This window comes from Bos mutus, chromosome 1, assembly GCF_027580195.1.
Source record: "Bos mutus isolate GX-2022 chromosome 1, NWIPB_WYAK_1.1, whole genome shotgun sequence".
Taxonomy (NCBI): Eukaryota; Metazoa; Chordata; class Mammalia; order Artiodactyla; family Bovidae; genus Bos; species Bos mutus.
In genome coordinates this window covers 5,230,869-5,248,889 of record NC_091617.1, presented here as the reverse complement: position 1 = coordinate 5,248,889, position 18,021 = coordinate 5,230,869, and the positions used below count along the sequence as shown (strand labels likewise).

Sequence of the window (18,021 nt, the reverse complement as noted above, 5' to 3'; positions counted from 1 at the left end):
TCAAGAGGCAGGTCACATGGTCTTCTATTCCCATATCTTTCAGAATTTTCCACAGTTTATTGTGATCCACACAATCAAAGGCTTTAGCATAGTCAATAAAGCAGAAATAGATGTTTGTCTGGAACTCTCTTGTTTTTCCATGATCCAGCAGATGTTGGCAATTTGATCTCTGGTTCCTCTGCCCTTTCTAAAACCAGCTTGAACATCTGGAAGTTCACGGTTCATGTATTGCTGAAGCCTGGATAGAGGAGCCTGATAGGCTACAGTCCATGGGGTTGCAAAGAGTTGGACACGACTGAGCGACTTCACTTTGCATTTATGGATGGTTGAAGAAGTAGGTATAGTTAACATAACAAAGTGATTTCTAACCTGCTTCAGTCTTCAGGCCTCTTTATGGAATCTGATAGAAGCTATGGATCCTTTCCCCTGAGAAAGGCATGCTGAGGGACACAGACATCCTTAAAATTTTAAATAGAACTGCGGTTCATTGACTCTACTTGGGCTTAAGACATGCTTTGATACAGTCTTCAAACTCTTTATGTGATTCCTTTTAAATTGCCCCCAATTCCATTGCAAAGATAATTTCTCTTATTGCCTATTACAGCCAAATTTTGATGTAGCTGGAATTAAGCATTAGAGCATTTTCTGAGGCATATATGTGATTTTTATTACCTCTCAATTCAGATTGAAACAAATCTAAGTCCTTTTCCAAATCTACTCATTGAAGATTTTAGAGAATTCTCAAAAGGGCATCTTGTGCACTAAGAATATAAACAAATTGCAAACCCCTTCAGGAAATCATTGATTATTCATAAAGCTCAATTAATTCTTGTGTATATTTAATAACACACTCATATCTATGACTGTTCCTTACAACCCAAACTAACTATGTGCTCAGGAATTGTAAATAGATTTTAATATCAGCCCGAGAGAAACATAATTAGGATAGGAATGTGCTGCCAAAATAATTATATAACATACTACAAATTATCATCTAGTTAGTATAAATTGAAATTCATCACTATTACATTGTCAGAATTTATACAAGTAATGAACTTATCATCAATTAAGTATCTCAAAGACTACTAAAGGACTCTAAAAAACCTTAAAAAAGAATGAACTGCTTAATTATTTCCCCATTTCTTTGAAAGTCAACTAAGTACAAGGCCATGAGCAAGTTCTTTATGTCTAGACACTAGTAAGAGGATTCTTGCTCACTTGTATGCATGGGAGCTCAGAGCTGAAGGGAAGATTAGCAACAATTAGAATAGAATCCAACAATCCTTTTTTACAGATGAGCTGACTGGGTTGAGAGGAATAAACAGACTTGTTCAAAGTAGAACATTAAGAGTGTCTAAGGAATTCAGATCAATGGCACTTTAGACCCTGGTTTGAAATTCTAGCCCTCACCCTGTAACCTCATTTTTCTCATCTGTCACATGGGATATTTTGAGACAGTAAAAAGATGTCATTTTAGTCAATACATAGCCTATTCTGACACACAGTGTCTACCCAATAAATGGTGTTTAGTTTCTCCTATTAGGAGAAGAAAAGAATTTGCAACTCACGACTTACAGTCCAAGATTCTAGTCCCAGTCCCTTACCACTGTGGAAAAATTGCTTTGTGGTCTCCAACCAGTATATTGGCATTGGATAGCTAAACTCTTGTGACATTCAGTTTCAAGTTCTCTTTTTGCCTTAAAGTGGCAAACATTTGGGGTTTTGTATTGTCTTTGCTGTTGTGTCTTTATCACCTTTAATCAGTGCTCGACAAATAGGTGTTGGATGAAAGAATAAATTGCTCTGCCGTGTGCCTACAATGTTCACTTCTGGGTTTCAGCAGAAACAGCATTTCTTGCGGACTTGTGTAAACTAGAAATGATTGGATATTTGAGAATCAAGGGAAATAACAGCATTCAAGAAGCAGAAAGCTTAATTAAAGTGTGTTCCAGGTGCCATTGCTGGAAGAATCATTTGACATCTTGATGCACACAATAGCAGTAGAATAGGATACTTTCTTTTCCTTTTAAATCCTGAGACAAGTTTCAAACCGCAGCCTAGCCACTAGCTAGTTCTGTGACTTTGGGTAAGTTATGAAACCTCTCTGAGCTCTGTCAGTTTCTTGTATGCAGAATTTTCTCTGCATACAAATTGAATGATTCATTTAACCTGCTTAGCACAGTACCTGGCACATGATAAGTGTTGAGTAAAAGGTAGCTTCTTTGACTTATTCTATGCGTTCTATGACTAGAAATAATGGACTTGGGGATCTGACTTCGCGGATGTAAGTTCCAAACACAAGTGTGCAACCTCTTAGCATGTCAGTGTATACTGCTTAATTTGATGTCTTCTGTCCTAAGATATGAAGACTGATGGTGTTTCTGTTCTGTGAAAACGTGAAATGAAACCCATCTAAAACATGAAATTATACCTCTTGCCTTAGTCACAGCTGTTAGGCATAGCTTATATGAGAAAAAAAAAAATCAATGCACAAAATTATTTGATTAATCAGCATTGACATTGTACTTCCTAGCAGAGGGAAGCTGGGCATTAAAAAAAAAAAAGTGCATTTTCTGCCTGGCCTCATTTTTATGTTAATTGAAACAAAAGAAAAAAAAACAACAACAAAAGCACACAAATGTTGATGGGAGAAAATGCAATATAATTCTACAAAATATTTTGGTACTAAAATGTTTTATGGAGACTAATGGCTCAATTATAGCTTAATGCTTATTGCCACGAGTGTTGTAAGGGAGGAAAACATCTCCCCTCTGATGTACTTGCTCATGTAAACAAGAGAGCAGGTTTCCCGAGTCAGAAACAGTATGTTCTCACTCACCCAGTGGCCACTCTCTGTCTCAGAAAATCAGTCCAGCCCTAGAGCAGTATCCCAGCTGGATGGAGCACCATTGCGTCCCCTCCCTCCCCATCAGAGGACCATTAAGTTCCCGCTACTTATGCTTGAAATAGTGACTTGCTTTCTCAATCCTATTACAGGGTTTGAAAACAACTCTGCTCTTCTCCAAAGAAGCACATTTATTTTCAGGTCGTAAAATGCATTTTATTAGCTCAAACGTATCACAGTTAATAATACAGGACTTTGGGGTTGAATGAAACCTTGCTTTTGAGGAAACTGAGGCACAGAGGACTTGTTCACTGTGCCTGACAGAGCTGAGAGTTCAGCATACTGAGTGGGGTATAAGAAAGATTATTTATGAAGAGCCTAAAGCACAGTTCTTGGAACATGCGTTTTATTTATTCATCTAATAGAAATGTATTGAGCCCTTATTGTGTGTTAAATAATGTAATTAATATGGGGGATTTAGGAAAATGAGACAAAGAAGGCGTCTATCCTCTTATATAGAAGAGTATAGTAGGGGATACGGATAACAAATGGATCAATGTCTTTCATTAATTATAGATTTTTATTAAAGTTACAAAGCAACTAAGTAGAGTGCAAGGTCACAAGAAACGAGAAACAAGTTCCTTCTTTGGGACTTCCCTGGTGATCTGCCTTGCAAGGCAGGGGATGTGAATTTGATCCCGGGTGTGCTAAGTTGCTTCAGTCATGTCTGAGTCTTGGAGACCCCGTGGACTGTAGCCCACCAGGTTCCTTTGTTCACCCGATTCTCCAGACAAGAAAACTGGACTGAGTTGCCATTTCTTCCTCCAGGGGATCTTCCCAACCCAGGGATTGAACCCATGTCTTCCACATCTCCTGCATCACAGGCAGATCCTTTATCCACTGAGCCACCTGGAAAGCCCCTCGATCCCTGGTGGGGGAATTAAATCCCACAAGCTGTGTACTGAGCCCACATACTGCGACTAGAGAATCCGTGCGCTGCAACAAAAGATCCTGCCTGTCACAACTAAGACCTGTTGCAGCCAAATAAACAAATATTTTAAAATAAAGAATGAGTTTTTTCTTCTTTATCTCCGAATGATTAATCACAGTGGCTTAGGTGAGGACGATTTTGGAAAAAGGTGTTGGCAATTGCAAGTGCGAAAGTCATACAGAAGGAAAAGAGGCCATATTACATATCCAGGCAGAGTGTCCCTGAAATAGGGTATTGGAGGCAAAGAGGCTAGAGGAGGGAGGGTGGGTTACATTACATAGGTCACAGGAATTTGCATTAAGAGCATGCTCGGTTGATAAAATTAATACTGTCCCTGAGCTTCAATTTTCATTTGCAAAAAAAAAAAAAAAAGTACCAATTTTATCAAGGGCTGTAATGTTTATGAAAGGAGAATGTTGCTTATCACCCAGCATGGCACTAGACACATGTTTGGAATTCCCCACCCAGAGTCCTCCTACCCCGTGCCTCATCTTTATCTGCCATCAGCTACTCTTGGTAGAATCACACTCAGTGGGAATGAGCGGACGTGAAAATGTGGCGGACTGTGAGGAGTCATGAGGAGGAGAAAGAGACTTGGGGGAGGTGGAAGTCAGGAGGAGCTGTTGACCTGGGATTTCGACATTAAAGGTGGATTAAGCCGTGCTCGGCATCCTCTGAAAGCAGCAGGATGCCTACTGGGAGGTGGTTGGGGGACAGGGGGCGAAGAAGACCCCTAGTGACCTGATGGGTCCCACGTGTATGTTGACGCTTGTTGGGGCCACTCTCAGACTGAAGAAATTCACAAAGACAGTTTGTTCACATGAGAGCTGTGCTCCTCCGTAGCCTAATCAGGTCTTGACATTTGAATTTCTAACAAATTTTTGGGAAATAACTTTTCAGATTCTCATCATATAGTACTTGTTCAATATGAATAGAAATAATTACTTTGCTGAAGTGATTAGCATGGCCAAGAATAACTATAGACTTTCTTCCAGTTTTTACTTTTAGATAAATGTCAAATATCTTCCTTAAAGTGCAGTGGATTTCTCTTCTCTAAAGAATCATTAAAAAGTAAAATATGATGAAGGTGTAGGGAAGTACAGAAAAATAATGAGAAATGTGCATGAGAAGAAAGCCAAGTTGACCTGGCAGAGAAAATTTTCTCAGCAGTGATTGTAGTCACCAAAGAAGTAAAAACTAATAATACTAATTTCATCTAAAGGAGAAGAGCAGTAACTGGTTGTGTTTTCCCCAGACATTGCTGGAAGCCTAGTTCAGAATGGAAGGCTTCTCCACTCTAAAATGGGGGCCCTTTACGGTAAAGTAGACTCACAGTTTCTGAGATCAGGTGGTCTGCCGACCCAGTCCTGCAGTTCAGAGAGTGACCTTGTATGAAGCACTTAACCCATCTGAGATCAGTGTGGTCAACTCTGAAGTGAAAATGCTAAATTTACCTCAGGATAAACTGTGATAAACCAGGAAAAAGCAGTCAATCCTAAAGGAAATCAACCCTGAATATTCACTGGAAGGACTGATGCTGAAGCTGAATCTCCAATACTTTGACCAGCTGATGCAGCGAGCCTACTCATTGGAAAAGGCCCTGATGCTGGGGAAGATTGAAGGCAGGGAGAGAAGGGTGTGGCAGAGGATGAGATGGTTGGATGGCATCACTGACTCAGTGGACATGAAATTGAGCAAACTTTGGGAGATAGTGAAGGACAGGGAAACCTGGCGTGCTGCAGTCCAAGGAGTCTCAGAGAGTTGGAAGTAACTTAGCGACTCAACAACAATAACAGCAACCTGAGATGACGTGAGATGACATACAGGGTGTCAGATACCATCTTTGGCGTCTCTGTGAAAGAGATGAGTCTCTTTCCTTCCTTCCTTTCCCTCAGGAGAAAGAGATAGGTTAAGTGGTGGCTGGAATAGGACCCTAGACTCCTGAATCCTCAAACTCCCTGGAGATACTCCACAGACAGGAAAGGTCTCAGAAAAAGCTTCTATATGCAGTTGCCCAGAGCTAATGGAGCAAGTTCAACTGAATCACATGGAGTATCCATTCACACAGAGTGCCCCACTTTGCCCAGAACAGAAAGTCCTAAGGCCTTTTTTTATAACTTTTCAAACCATACCAGCCTCTTGGAGGTCCAAATGAAACCCATCCAACCAACCTTGGTCCTTTGCTTTGATTTCAAAAATGGGTAATACTTCTACCTCATGCAGTAAGATAAGGGTTTCATGTTGGAACCTTTTAAAAAGGTTCCCCTCCCCTCTCAATCTTTTCAGATCTTTGGTCTAGAACAAAGAGGGGATGAACAGTCTCTTCAATCACTTGCCCTCAGCTCCACAGCCAATTCAGATGAATACGGAAAGCAAATGCAAGATAAAACATGATAATACAGGGTGGAGAAAGAAGTGTTTGGGTCAATGGCTTGGGCAAAACTGAACTGATCCTATTTTTCCTTGACCCTACCAGACAATCCTTGAGAGGGCTTATCTTGGATGATTTTCTGTGTTTTTATTTTCATTTAAAATTTTTCCTTTAAATGATGTAACCTCTATTCTACAAGGAAAGAATCACTTGTATCAAAGGAACTGTATATCCACATTTAGCAAAATAGTGAAGAAGCTAGCAGCCCCTTGCATGACCACCAGGCATTTCTCTCGCCTGTTCCAAGCCTGCCCTTTGGGAGAGATATGACCAGTTATGTGAGCCAAATAGATTTCTAACCAAGAGAAGCCTCATCAGCAAATCATCACCTTAAATGTAACAGAAGTCCCTGGCTTCAGTTATAAAAGACTCTTGGGATAGGACGCTTCTTTGCATTTTGAGGGCTCTGCATAAAATCTGGGTGTTTTTCTCAGTTCTGGTCCACACTCCATTACACACTTTAATGACTGCATTAAAATTCTCAAATGAAGCTTTGGGATAAAGGGCAGCTGATTATATTTATTCACCTTTCAGCATTGACATCACTGCAATATGCTTGCTTTCTTTACTGAAAGGTACTTATAATATCCAAAGACGTGTTAATGGAACTATACTTTATAAGTAAGTAACTTTATAAGTAAGTAAGGCTAGTCTGCCTAACTGAAGAAGAAGCGTGTCACAGTGGAAAAACCACAAGGTGGGATAAAGGAGGCCGAGTTGGATGGATCACTCTGGAAAGTCATGTTACCTCCTATAAAGTGAGAGGATTAGCTTTGATGATGCCTATGATTGTTTTCAGTGGCAATTTTATATGCATCCTGTGACTCAATGGCTTCCAAGAAATGCCCTTCAGGTATTAGATATAAGACTGGAGAGTCAAGCAGAACGACTGTGCCAAGAGATCTCTTCCAAGTTACTCAGAAACCCACAGCTCTGCATGTGCATGGAGGGGTTGGTCCACTTCTGAAATTAGTGTGTATTACCAGTCAACCACATAGCTCACCCAATACCTTTTAAACTAGTAAGTAAGTAAATATGTGTTACTCAGTCATGTTTGTTTCTCCGTGACTCCACGGACTATAGCCTGCCAGGCTCATCTGTCCGTAGAATTCTCCAGGCAAGAATCGAGAGTGGGTAGCTATTTCCTCCTTCACGGGATCTTCCCTACCCAGGGATGGAAACTGGGTCTCCTGAATTGCAGGCAGATTCTTTACCCTCTGAACCACCTGGGAAGCCTGAGGACCGCAATAACACCTTGTGTCATTTTAGATAAAAACATTGCCTTAGGTGACAGTGACCACTCGAAAAACAGAAAGTCACCAGTCTGGTCATGTGAATATAACCTGGCTACTTTTGCCTACTTTCCTCCAATTCAATACCCTGACTCTTATTAATGCTTCTATTTTATTATTATTATTTTATTAGCATTTGTTGAGGTAGAGTTGCTTTACAGTGTTGTGTTAGTTTCCACTGTACAACACGAATCAGCTGTATGTATATATATATCTCCTCCCTCATGCCCCCCAATGTTCATTGTAGCACTATTTACAATAGCCAGGGCTATAGTCAATCTTAAATTGAATGGATAAAGAAGATGTGGTACATATATTCAATGGACTATGACTCAACCATAAAAAGGAACAAAGTTGGGTCATCTGTAGACCTAGAGACTATTTAACATAGTGAAGTAAGTCAAAAACAGAAAAGCAAATATCTATATTAACAAATATATGTGGGATGCCTCTCTTGCATTTCCCATTGTCTTTGTGGCAGAGTTTCTCAAGGCATTTTAGGCTAAATCATCCTCTGTTGATGGGAGAGGGGTGTGGACTTTGTGCCTTATAGGATGTTTAGCAGCATCCTTGGCGTCTAATGGACAGTGGAGTGCCACTGTCCCCTGTACGATGACCAGAAATGTCTCCAGACATCTAGAAGTCCCTGAGGGGTCAAATCACTCTGATTTGAGAGTCACTAGTCTAGGTTTTGGAGAAGGTGATGGCACCCCACTCCAGTACTCTTGCCTGGAAAATCCCATGGACGGAGGAGCCTGGTAAGTTGCAGTCCATGCGGTCGAGAAGAGTCGGACACGACTGAGTGACTCACTTTCACTTTTCACTTTCCTGCATTGGAGAAGGAAATGGCAACCCACTCCACTGTTCTTGCCTGGAGTATCCCAGGGATGGGGGAGCCTGGTGGGATTCCGTCTATGGGGTCGCACAGAGTCGGACATGACTGAAGTGACTTAGCAGCAGCAACAGGAGTCTAGGTTTAATCTTTTTTTTTTCTTTTAATTCTGAACTTTCTTGGGCATAAGACCAATGCTATACATCCCAAAATGCCCAGAAAGTATTGCTCTGTTGTTATCACTCTTAACATTACTATCATCTTTCATTTATAAGGTTTCACAATTTATCAAGTGTTTTCACCCACACTATCCATGGAGATCAATGCATGGCAGCTCAGAGTTTGGAACAAATGAGGAGAGAGAAGCATCTTTTCTGTGACTTGTCCCTGTTTCCCTTTTTTTGTTTTACCACACTTGTAATCTTGCATGTTTCACAGAAGAGGACTTGCCATGAGGAAGATGTATTTAGGACAAGTCAGGCATTGTATACATAAAATCTGGTGGGTTTCTGAGACATAAAAGAGATGCTTTATCACCTTGAAATGATACTCATCTCAATGTCTGCTGGCAAGATCTACTAATCTCTCAAGAAGGACACAGGACCACACATCTGTAACTACATACCAACAGCTGGTTTCAAAGAAACCTGAGCCCAATGGCTCTTTAAAAGTGTTCTGAAAACTGCAATCTTCAGCCTAATTGAACTGCTGGAGTTTTAGCATGCCACACTCAGCGATACCGGATGGCATTTTCGAGAAAGAGAAATGAACACATTCCCCCCCTTTTCTCTTCCTCCCTCCCCCTCTTACCTGCTTAAGGATCTCAGCGGCTGTTTCATGCGAACAGTCAAATATCACGTAGAACTCCTTGCCTTTCTTCATTTCCTTGAGTAACGGCTTAGCATCTTTATTCCCAGAGGGCAGCTGGCGGATTTTGATTTTAATATTATATCTGGAGGGAGCTTTGATGAGCTCTTGCAGGCGAATGAGACCTAGAAAATGACATTCAATCAGGCAACAGACTGTTCTGTCCAGAATATTTGTTTATTGCCATTTAGAGTCAAACTCATATTATTCCCCCAATGTATCGAGAGGCCACCTACCTAAAGGTTGCACTATTGACTGCTCATTTATCATTCCTCTTTCTATGGTGGATCATATAATATTTTCCTTTTGTGGGTATGTGTGGCTAGAAGCACAATTTTCCCAAGAGGATTTTGAATTTTTTTTAGAATGCAATTGTCCTCTCCAGCTTTCACCACAAATCTTTTGCAAATCAAGTCAATAACTGTAAAATTTTGTAAACAAAATTTGCTTGATGTTTTCAAAGGTGCTTGAGGTGATGGATATACCGTCTTACTTAAAAACAAACAAACAGTAAAATACTAGAATTTCTTGGGACTATAAACCTCTGCAACCCTTTCATCAAATATTTATATATAACATACTGTTTTGCAGTTAATTAGTTGGGCTGTTCTATATCATCTTTCAGTTCCTGCCATTTAAGCTAATTATAAATGGCTTGTTTTTTCTTTCTAATATAATTGAACATTGGATGGGAAAATACTTTCTTGATTAAAAGAAAAGACCACTGAATACTTTAAAAGTCATGATAATAAGGGCAGAAGCATATTCTTTAAAAAATCTACCATTGGTGGTTATAGGAGTGTATACAGCTAACTCAACTAACTTGAGGAAGAATGTTTAATTCACCACAAAAATGAATCCAGTGAACTGCACCGTTGTCTTAAACAGAAGTGTTTTACTAAGGCAAGACCAACAGCTATATAAAGCCATAGTCTTATTTCCCCTTATGTTAACTGGCATTTGTTACACTGCACGATGTTGGCTCTTACTCAAGGACTCGCACTGGAAAATTGAATTTTTTTTTTTTTATTACACAGCCTGTGCCTTCAGGATGTGTCAGCTTCAAGTAATCAATAGGAAATGCTAAGCTTTGTCACTCTTCAGATAGAAATCGTGGTATGCACCATGCAAGATAGAGCATATATATGCCGGCTACCTCTGGACTTGAGGCACTTTTACTTTTTTGTTTTGTTTATTTACTTATTTGTAAGAATCTGCCTGCAATGCAGGAGACCCAGGTTCTTTCCCTGGGTTGGGAAGATCCCCTGGAGAAGGAAATGGCAACCCACTCCAGTATTCTTGCCTGGGAAATCCCACGGACAGAGGAGCCTGGTGGGCTACATTCCATGGAGTCACAGAGTTGGACACGACTGAGTGACTAACACTCTCACTTTTACCCTTTCCCCTAGAAGCTACATTTTTGTGTCTATGATGCTATGAGTTCTCTCATACCTTGGGTAGGTGTGGTTCTGAAGTACAGTAAATTTGAGAGAAAGTTACTCTTCAGGGTCAAATAAACCAGCGCAAGGAAAGAAGGAGTTGTAGAATCATATCAAAATTTAGTGCTCATTATCCTTCTTAATTTTTTAACTTCCCAGGAACTTGGTTCTTTTCAAATCAGTGTGATTGAAGGCTCCCAGATACTGATGTGGTTGAAGGCTCCCAATTACCTCACCTACTTCCTCAGTGGCTCAATGGTTCAGTAGGTAAAGAATCTGCCTGCAATGCAGGAGACACAGGAGAAGATGCCAGTTCAATCCCTGGGTTGGAAAGATACCTCGGAGGGGGAAGTGGCACACCACTCTAGTATTCTTTCCTGGAGAATCCCATGGACAGAGGAGCCACAGGCTATACCCACAGGCTCTACGATCTGTGGGGTTGCAGAGGGTTGGACACGACTGAGCACTATCACACACAAGCACAAATGGGTTACTTTTCCTCTTACTTCCAGAATCACTTGTCCTGAGCACCTGGTGGGTAACTAATAGAAAAAACTGAGCACACTGACTTGTGCATTTGTTCCTCTTCACAATAACCCTATGAAGAAAGTGTTATCATCTTCATTATTTCATGTATGAAAATCAAGGCTCAGAGCAATGAAGTAACTTACTCATGGTTACAAAGATAGGAGGAGCCATGGATTCAAACTGCCTGTGGGTCCAGCTCTCCGTCTTTCCATGTCACCATCATGCATTGCAAATACAAATTTGCTGATGCTTGAGGGAACAGGTATAATTTTGGATTATTTGATGGGATGGGGAAAAAGTTGAAAGAGGTACCCAATCTCCTTTCTTCTTTAGGCTGCTTGCAAGTCTCTCCTGTATTTTTTTCCCCCCTATTGCCCTCTTGCTTTATAATCAGGTTTTTTTTTTTTTTAATTTGAGCATGGCCACAAGGGAGATCAATGTGGGCTTTAAATAAAATAAGCAAAAATTTTAAGAATTTCATTTCATCTGCTGCCACAAGCTGCTCTTTTGTTCTTTGCTAAATGGAATGTCTGTCTTGAAGTGCATCTTCCTATCGTGATGACTTATACACATTAAGAGCCTTTAAAGTTGAATGCTTTCTCTCCCTTCATTCATTCATGTTTATGGGAAAACATTTCCTGGCTGTTCACTGTATGCCAAGTACCACACTAAAAGTTGGAGACACATGAACACATCTTGCTTTAAGGTCTTCACAGCCCATAGAAGGATTTAATGCCATCAAATCTTGTGATGTACATGGACATTTCTTATTACTTAATTTCATAAATTATGACCCAAGGCTAATTGGGGCTGGACCAGCTTATTCAACCTTGTGTTAAGGTTTGCTATTATTCAGTCACTAAGTCATGTCCAACTCTTTGTGACCCCATGGTCATGTCCAAAGAGTCATGTACAACTCTTTGCTTCCCTGTCCTCCACTATCTCCCTGAATTTGCTAAAGCTCATGTTCACTGAGTCAGTGATGCTATCTAACCATCTCATCCTCTGCTGCCCTCTTCTCCATTTGCCTTCAGTCTTTCCCAGCATCAGGGTCTTTTCTAATGAGTTGGCTGTTCTCATCAGGTGGCCAAAGTACTGGAGCTTCAGCTTCAACATCAGTCCTTGCAATGAGTATTCAGGGTTGATTTCCCTTAGGATTGACTGGTTTGCTCTCCTTGCTGTCCAAGGGACTCTCAAGAGTCCTCTCCAGCACCATAATTTGAAAGCATCAGTTCTTAGGTGTTCAGTCCTCTCTATGGTCTAACTCTCACATCTGTACATGACTACTGAAAAAAACATAGCTTTGACCATAAGGAGTTTGTTGGCAAAGTAATGTCTTTACTTTTTAATGCACCATCTAGGTTTGTCATAGAATTCCTTCCAAGAAGCAATTGTCTTCTAATTTCATGGCTGCAGTCACCACCTGCAGTGATTCTGGAGCTTAAGAAGAGAAAATCTGTCCCTGCTTCCACTTTTTCCCCTTCTATTTGCCATGAAGTGATGGGACCCGATGGCATGATCTCAGGTTTTTTAACATTGAGTATGGCTACTGGGTGGCAGATCCAGGGCATAAAGCCAGGTCCACCTCTGACTGCTTAATAAGATCAAATATTTAACTGACTGAATGACTAACTAACTACATAAATAATTATCTGTGTAAATAAATAGAGAGAAAAAAAGAACTTTAGACCAGCATAAAACATTGAGCCTTTATTTGGCAAATGAGTCCATTAATAAACAGGCTCCCTCCTCCTCCAAAAAAGTAACTGTGAGCTTTCACAATTGTTTCATAAAAGAAAGTTTTTAATACCAATAGAAGAGAAAGGAGAACTCAGTACAAAAGACTAGCTTTTAATTGGACTAAATTTATCTTTTGGAGAAACTCACTACTAAACCCTAATTTACTCATTTTGTCCATATACAGGTGAATTTCCCTCAGGAAAGAGAGGATCAGCAGATTTAAAGATTACAGACCCAAGATGTAGAAAGAATAAAGGGCAAGGAAGGGGAGGTTTATATTTATCTTCCAAAGCAATTGTTTGCTTTCAAAAAAGAAAAAAACAACCTTTCTGCCCTCATTAACAAACAGCAGAATTTACAATTCAAAAGGCTTTTTTAGTTCACAGGAGACAAAAATTTAGAGAAAGCCTTCCCTTTTGTTTGCATTTTGCAGCAATCCATTCATTGTTTACATTTCATTGTAAAGAAGTTAAAACTTGTTTTTAAACGAGTCATTACTTCAGGGAAAGATAATTGATTTGGACTGCTGCTGCTGCTGCCAAGTCGCTTTAGTCGTGTCTGACTCTGTGCGACCCCATAGACGGCAGCCCACCAGGCTCCCCTGTCCCTGGGATTCTCCAGGCAAGAACACTGGAGTGGGTTGCCATTTCCTTCTCCAATGCAGGAAAGTGAAAAGTGAAAGTTCCATTGATCTATATTTCTGTCTTTGTGCAAGTACCATACTGTCTTGATGACTGTGGCTTTGTAGTAGAGCCTGAAGTCAGGTAGGTTGATTCCTCCAGTTCCATTCTTCTTTCTCAAGATAGCTTTGGCTATTCGAGGTTTTTTGTATTTCCATACAAATTGTGAAATTATTTGTTCTAGCTCTGTGAAGAATACCCTTGGTAGCTTGATAGGGATTGCATTGAATCTATAGATTGCTTTGGGTCGTATACTCATTCTCACTATATTGATTCTTCCAGTCCATGAACATGGTATATTTCTCCATTTTTAGTGTCCTCTTTGATTTCTTTCACCAGTGTTTTATATTTTTCTATATATAGGTCTTTGGTTTCTTTAGGTAAATATATTTCTAAGTATTTTATTCTTTCCATTGCAATGGTGAATGGAATTGTTTCCTTAATTTCTCTTTCAGTTTTCTCATTATTAGTGTATAGGAATGCAATGGATTTCTGTGTGTTGATTTTATATCCTGCAACTTTACTATAATCTTTGATTAGTTCTAGTAATTTTCTGGTGGAGTCTTTAGGGTTTTCTATGTAGAGGATCATGTCATTTGCAAACAGTGAGAGTTTTACTTCTTCTTTTCCAATTTGGATTCCTTTTATTTCTTTTTCTGCTCTGATTGCTGTGGCCAAAACTTCCAAAACTATGTTGAATAGTAATGGTGAAAGTGGGCACCCTTGTCTTGTTTCTGACTTTAGAGGAAATGCTTTCAACTTTTCACCATTGAGGATAATGTTTGCTGTGGGTTTGTCATTGGAACAAAATAGAAAGCCCAGAGATAAATCCACGCACATATGGACACCTTATCTTTGACAAAGGAGGCAAGAATATACAACGGATTAAAGACAATCTCTTTAACAAGTGGTGCTGGGAAAACTGGTCAACCACTTGTAAAATAATGAAATTAGAGCACTTTCTAACACCATACACAAAAATAAACTCAAAGTGGATTAAAGATCTCAATGTAAGACCAGAAACTATAAAACTCCTAGAGGAGAACATAGGCAAAACACTCTCTGACATACATCACAGCAGGATCCTCTATGACCCACCTCCCAGAATATTGGAAATAAAAGCAAAAATAAACAAATGGGACCTAATTAACCTTAAAAGCTTCTGCACATCAAAGGAAACTATAAGCAGGGTGAAAAGACAGCCTTCAGAATGGGAGAAAATAATAGTAAATGAAGCAACTGACAAACAACTAATCTCAAAAATATACAAGCAACTCCTACAGCTCAACTCCAGAAAAATAAATGACCCAATCAAAAAATGGGCCAAAGATCTAAATAGACATTTCTCCAAAGAAGACATACAGATGGCTAACAAACACATGAAAAGATGCTCAACATCACTCATTATCAGAGAAATGCAAGTCAAAACCACTATGAGGTACCATTTCATGCCAGTCAGAATGGCTGTGATCCAAAAGTCTACAAGCAATAAATGCTGGAGAGGGTGTGGAGAAAAGGGAACCCTCTTACACTGTTGGTGGGAATGCAAACTAGTACAGCCACTATGGAGAACAGTGTGGAGATTCCTTAAAAAACTGGAAATAGAACTGCCTTATGACCCAGCAATCCCACCGCTGGGCATACACACTGAGGAAACCAGAATTGAAAGAGACACATGTACCCCAATGTTCATTGCAGCACTGTTTATAATAGCCAGGACGTGGAAGCAACCTAGATGTCCATCAGCAGATGAATGGATAAGAAAGCTGTGGTACATATACACAATGGAGTATTATTTAGCCATTAAAAAGAATACATTTGAATCAGTTCTAATGAGGTGAATGAATTTGGAGCCTATTATGCAGAGTGAAGTAAGCCAGAAAGAAAAACACCAATACATCATACTAAAGCATATATATGGAATTTAGAAAGATGGTAACAATAACCCTGTGTACAAGACAGCAAAAGAGACACTGATGTATAGAACAGTCTTTTGGACTCTGTGGGAGAGGGAGAGGGTGGGATGATTTGGGAGAATGGCATTGAAATATGTATACTATCATATATGGAACGAGTTGCCAGTCCAGGTTCAATGCACGATACTGGATGCTTGGGGCTGGTGCACTGGGACGACCCAGAGGGATGGTATGGGGAGGGAGGAGGGAGGAGGGTTTAGGATGGGGAACACATGTATACCTGTGGCGGATTCATTTCGATATTTGGCAAAACCAATACAATATTGTAAAGTTTAAAAATAAAATAAAATTTAAAAAAAAAGAAAAGTGAATGTGAAGTCACTTAGTTGTGTCCGACTCTTAGAGACCCCATGGACTGCAGCTTATCAGTTCCTCCATCCATGGGATTTTCCAGGCAAGAATACTGGAGTGGGTTGCCATTGCCTTCTCCATTGATTTGGACACTACTCCTAATTTTGCTGGGCTTCCCTGATAGTGCAGTTGGTAAAGAAGCCACCTGCAATGCAGGAGACCCCAGTTGGATTCCTTGGTTGGTAAATCCCCTGGAGAAGGGAACAGCTACCAACTCCAGTATTCTGGCTGGGAGAATTCCACGGATTGTATAGTCCATGGGGTTGGAAAGAGTTGGACGTGACTTGACTTCGCTTCACTTCCTAATTCTGCTAATGGTCCTCCTATGTGTGAATGACAGCCCTGCCCAAGTCATTCAGTACTTCCAGGATTGGAGTCCAGTTGGAGAGAATGGTAAGGTGCAGGCAAACCCTGGCAATGGTGATGGGTTTTCTAGCACACTGCAGTAGTTTGTCGTTGTTTAGTTACTCTGTCATGTCTGACTCTTTGTGACCCCATGGACTGTAGCCTGCCAGGCTCCTCTGTCCATGGGATTTCCCAGGCAAGAATACTGAAGTGGCTTGCCATTTCCTTCTCCAGGGGATCTTCCCGACCTAGGGATCAAACCCAGGTCTCCCGCATTGCAGGCGGACACTACCATCTGAGCCACCAGGAAGCCCAGGGCAAATGATGACAGCTGCTAAACTTAGATGTAGGAGGTATAGGAGTTCACTGTATATTTCTTGCCATTTTTCTCTAAGTTCAAATCTTTCTCAATAAAAAGACAAACCATGAGCCTCCTTCCTCCACTCCCACCTCCAGCAATGCAATGATGGTAAACTGCACTTGTGGTTTGAAAAGTGTTTGCTTGAGAACAGGGAGCCTGTTTATTCCCTATGAGTTTGAGCTGGGCTCTGCATGTAGAGATAAGTTTCAAAAATGTCCAAGTGGCCAATTCTAAACACTTTCTTGGGCCATCTATCTGCTCTGTGTACTCAGACATGACACAGAAAAATGCTGATTTGCATGCACATCAACTCTGGGAACAGGTGGAGCATATGGAGGAGAAAAAAAGAACCTGCTATTTCCAGTAGAAGTTTAAAAATTCCCCTGCCTTCTCCTTAAATAACAATAAAGTTTGCTATTTGCATCGCCCCTTCTTATGAAGTATCCGACATGTCTTATAAATAGCTCAGTAAACCTCAGAAGATACCTCTGCGGTGGTTAGGTGTCAGTGCTATTTTACAGTAAGGAAAGTGAGGTAGAGGGAGGTTAATTGTTTGAATTGGCCCTGAAAATGAGTCACAGATGCCAGGCATTGCAAGAGACCTTCAAGGTCAAACCCCTCCTTGATGCATGAATCCCCTCTACACAGCTGCTGCTGAACACCTCTTAGTTTGAGAAATTTTCTACCTCACTTTTTGCAGCTCAATCCATTTTTGGACAGCTCCAGTTATATTTAATGAGCAGCAGTTCAAAGGAAAGGTACCTAGGTTTTCTGGAGTCTTAATCCAATTCTCTGTTCATTTACATGTACCACATCAGTGGATTTGATGTCATAAAAATGAATGTGATGGGACCCAAAGATAAGATCATACAGTTTAAATATTAATTTCATCTTCATGTGAACTTGGAAACATGCAAAATGGCATTTCACAAACATGTTGGTATATTAATACATCCAAATCTAATAGGATTCTTAAGGGGATCTATATACTCTCCAGAGGGGAGGGAAAAACCAGACTGAGAAATGGAGATGGGTAAGTGAGTGGAGTACCTGGGGAAATACAGCACTTTTAAGTGCAGATATTCATATGTGTGGTTTTTCAAAAGGGCATCAAAAAAGGCTAAAGACTGCCTGAAAGAAAAATTGTGTCTCTTAATGGAAAAGAGCCCCATAGAAGAATCTAGTCAAAATATTCAAGATTAACTATGTGCTACTTAGCTCCACCAGTATGTTTTGGTCCTGAATTCTGACTAATATCAATGGTAGCTAAAAATAATAAGTCACCATGAAATATCTAAAAATTGGTTTCCTGAGCAGAAATTTGAAAATTTGAATGGGTTCTG

At 40.2% G+C, this 18,021-nt stretch overlaps 1 protein-coding gene across 9 annotated transcripts in view; it reads right to left on the bottom strand.

Moving 5' to 3' along the window:
- Positions 1-18,021, bottom strand: part of GRIK1 (glutamate ionotropic receptor kainate type subunit 1) — a 465,070-nt gene that overhangs the window by 140,872 nt on the left and 306,177 nt on the right. For all 9 annotated transcript variants that reach the window (XM_070367863.1, XM_070367989.1, XM_070367928.1 and 6 more), the window contains one exon: positions 9,202-9,383. In XM_070367863.1, the coding sequence (XP_070223964.1) occupies positions 9,202-9,383 (182 nt within the window). The remainder of the gene's footprint in view (positions 1-9,201; positions 9,384-18,021) is intronic.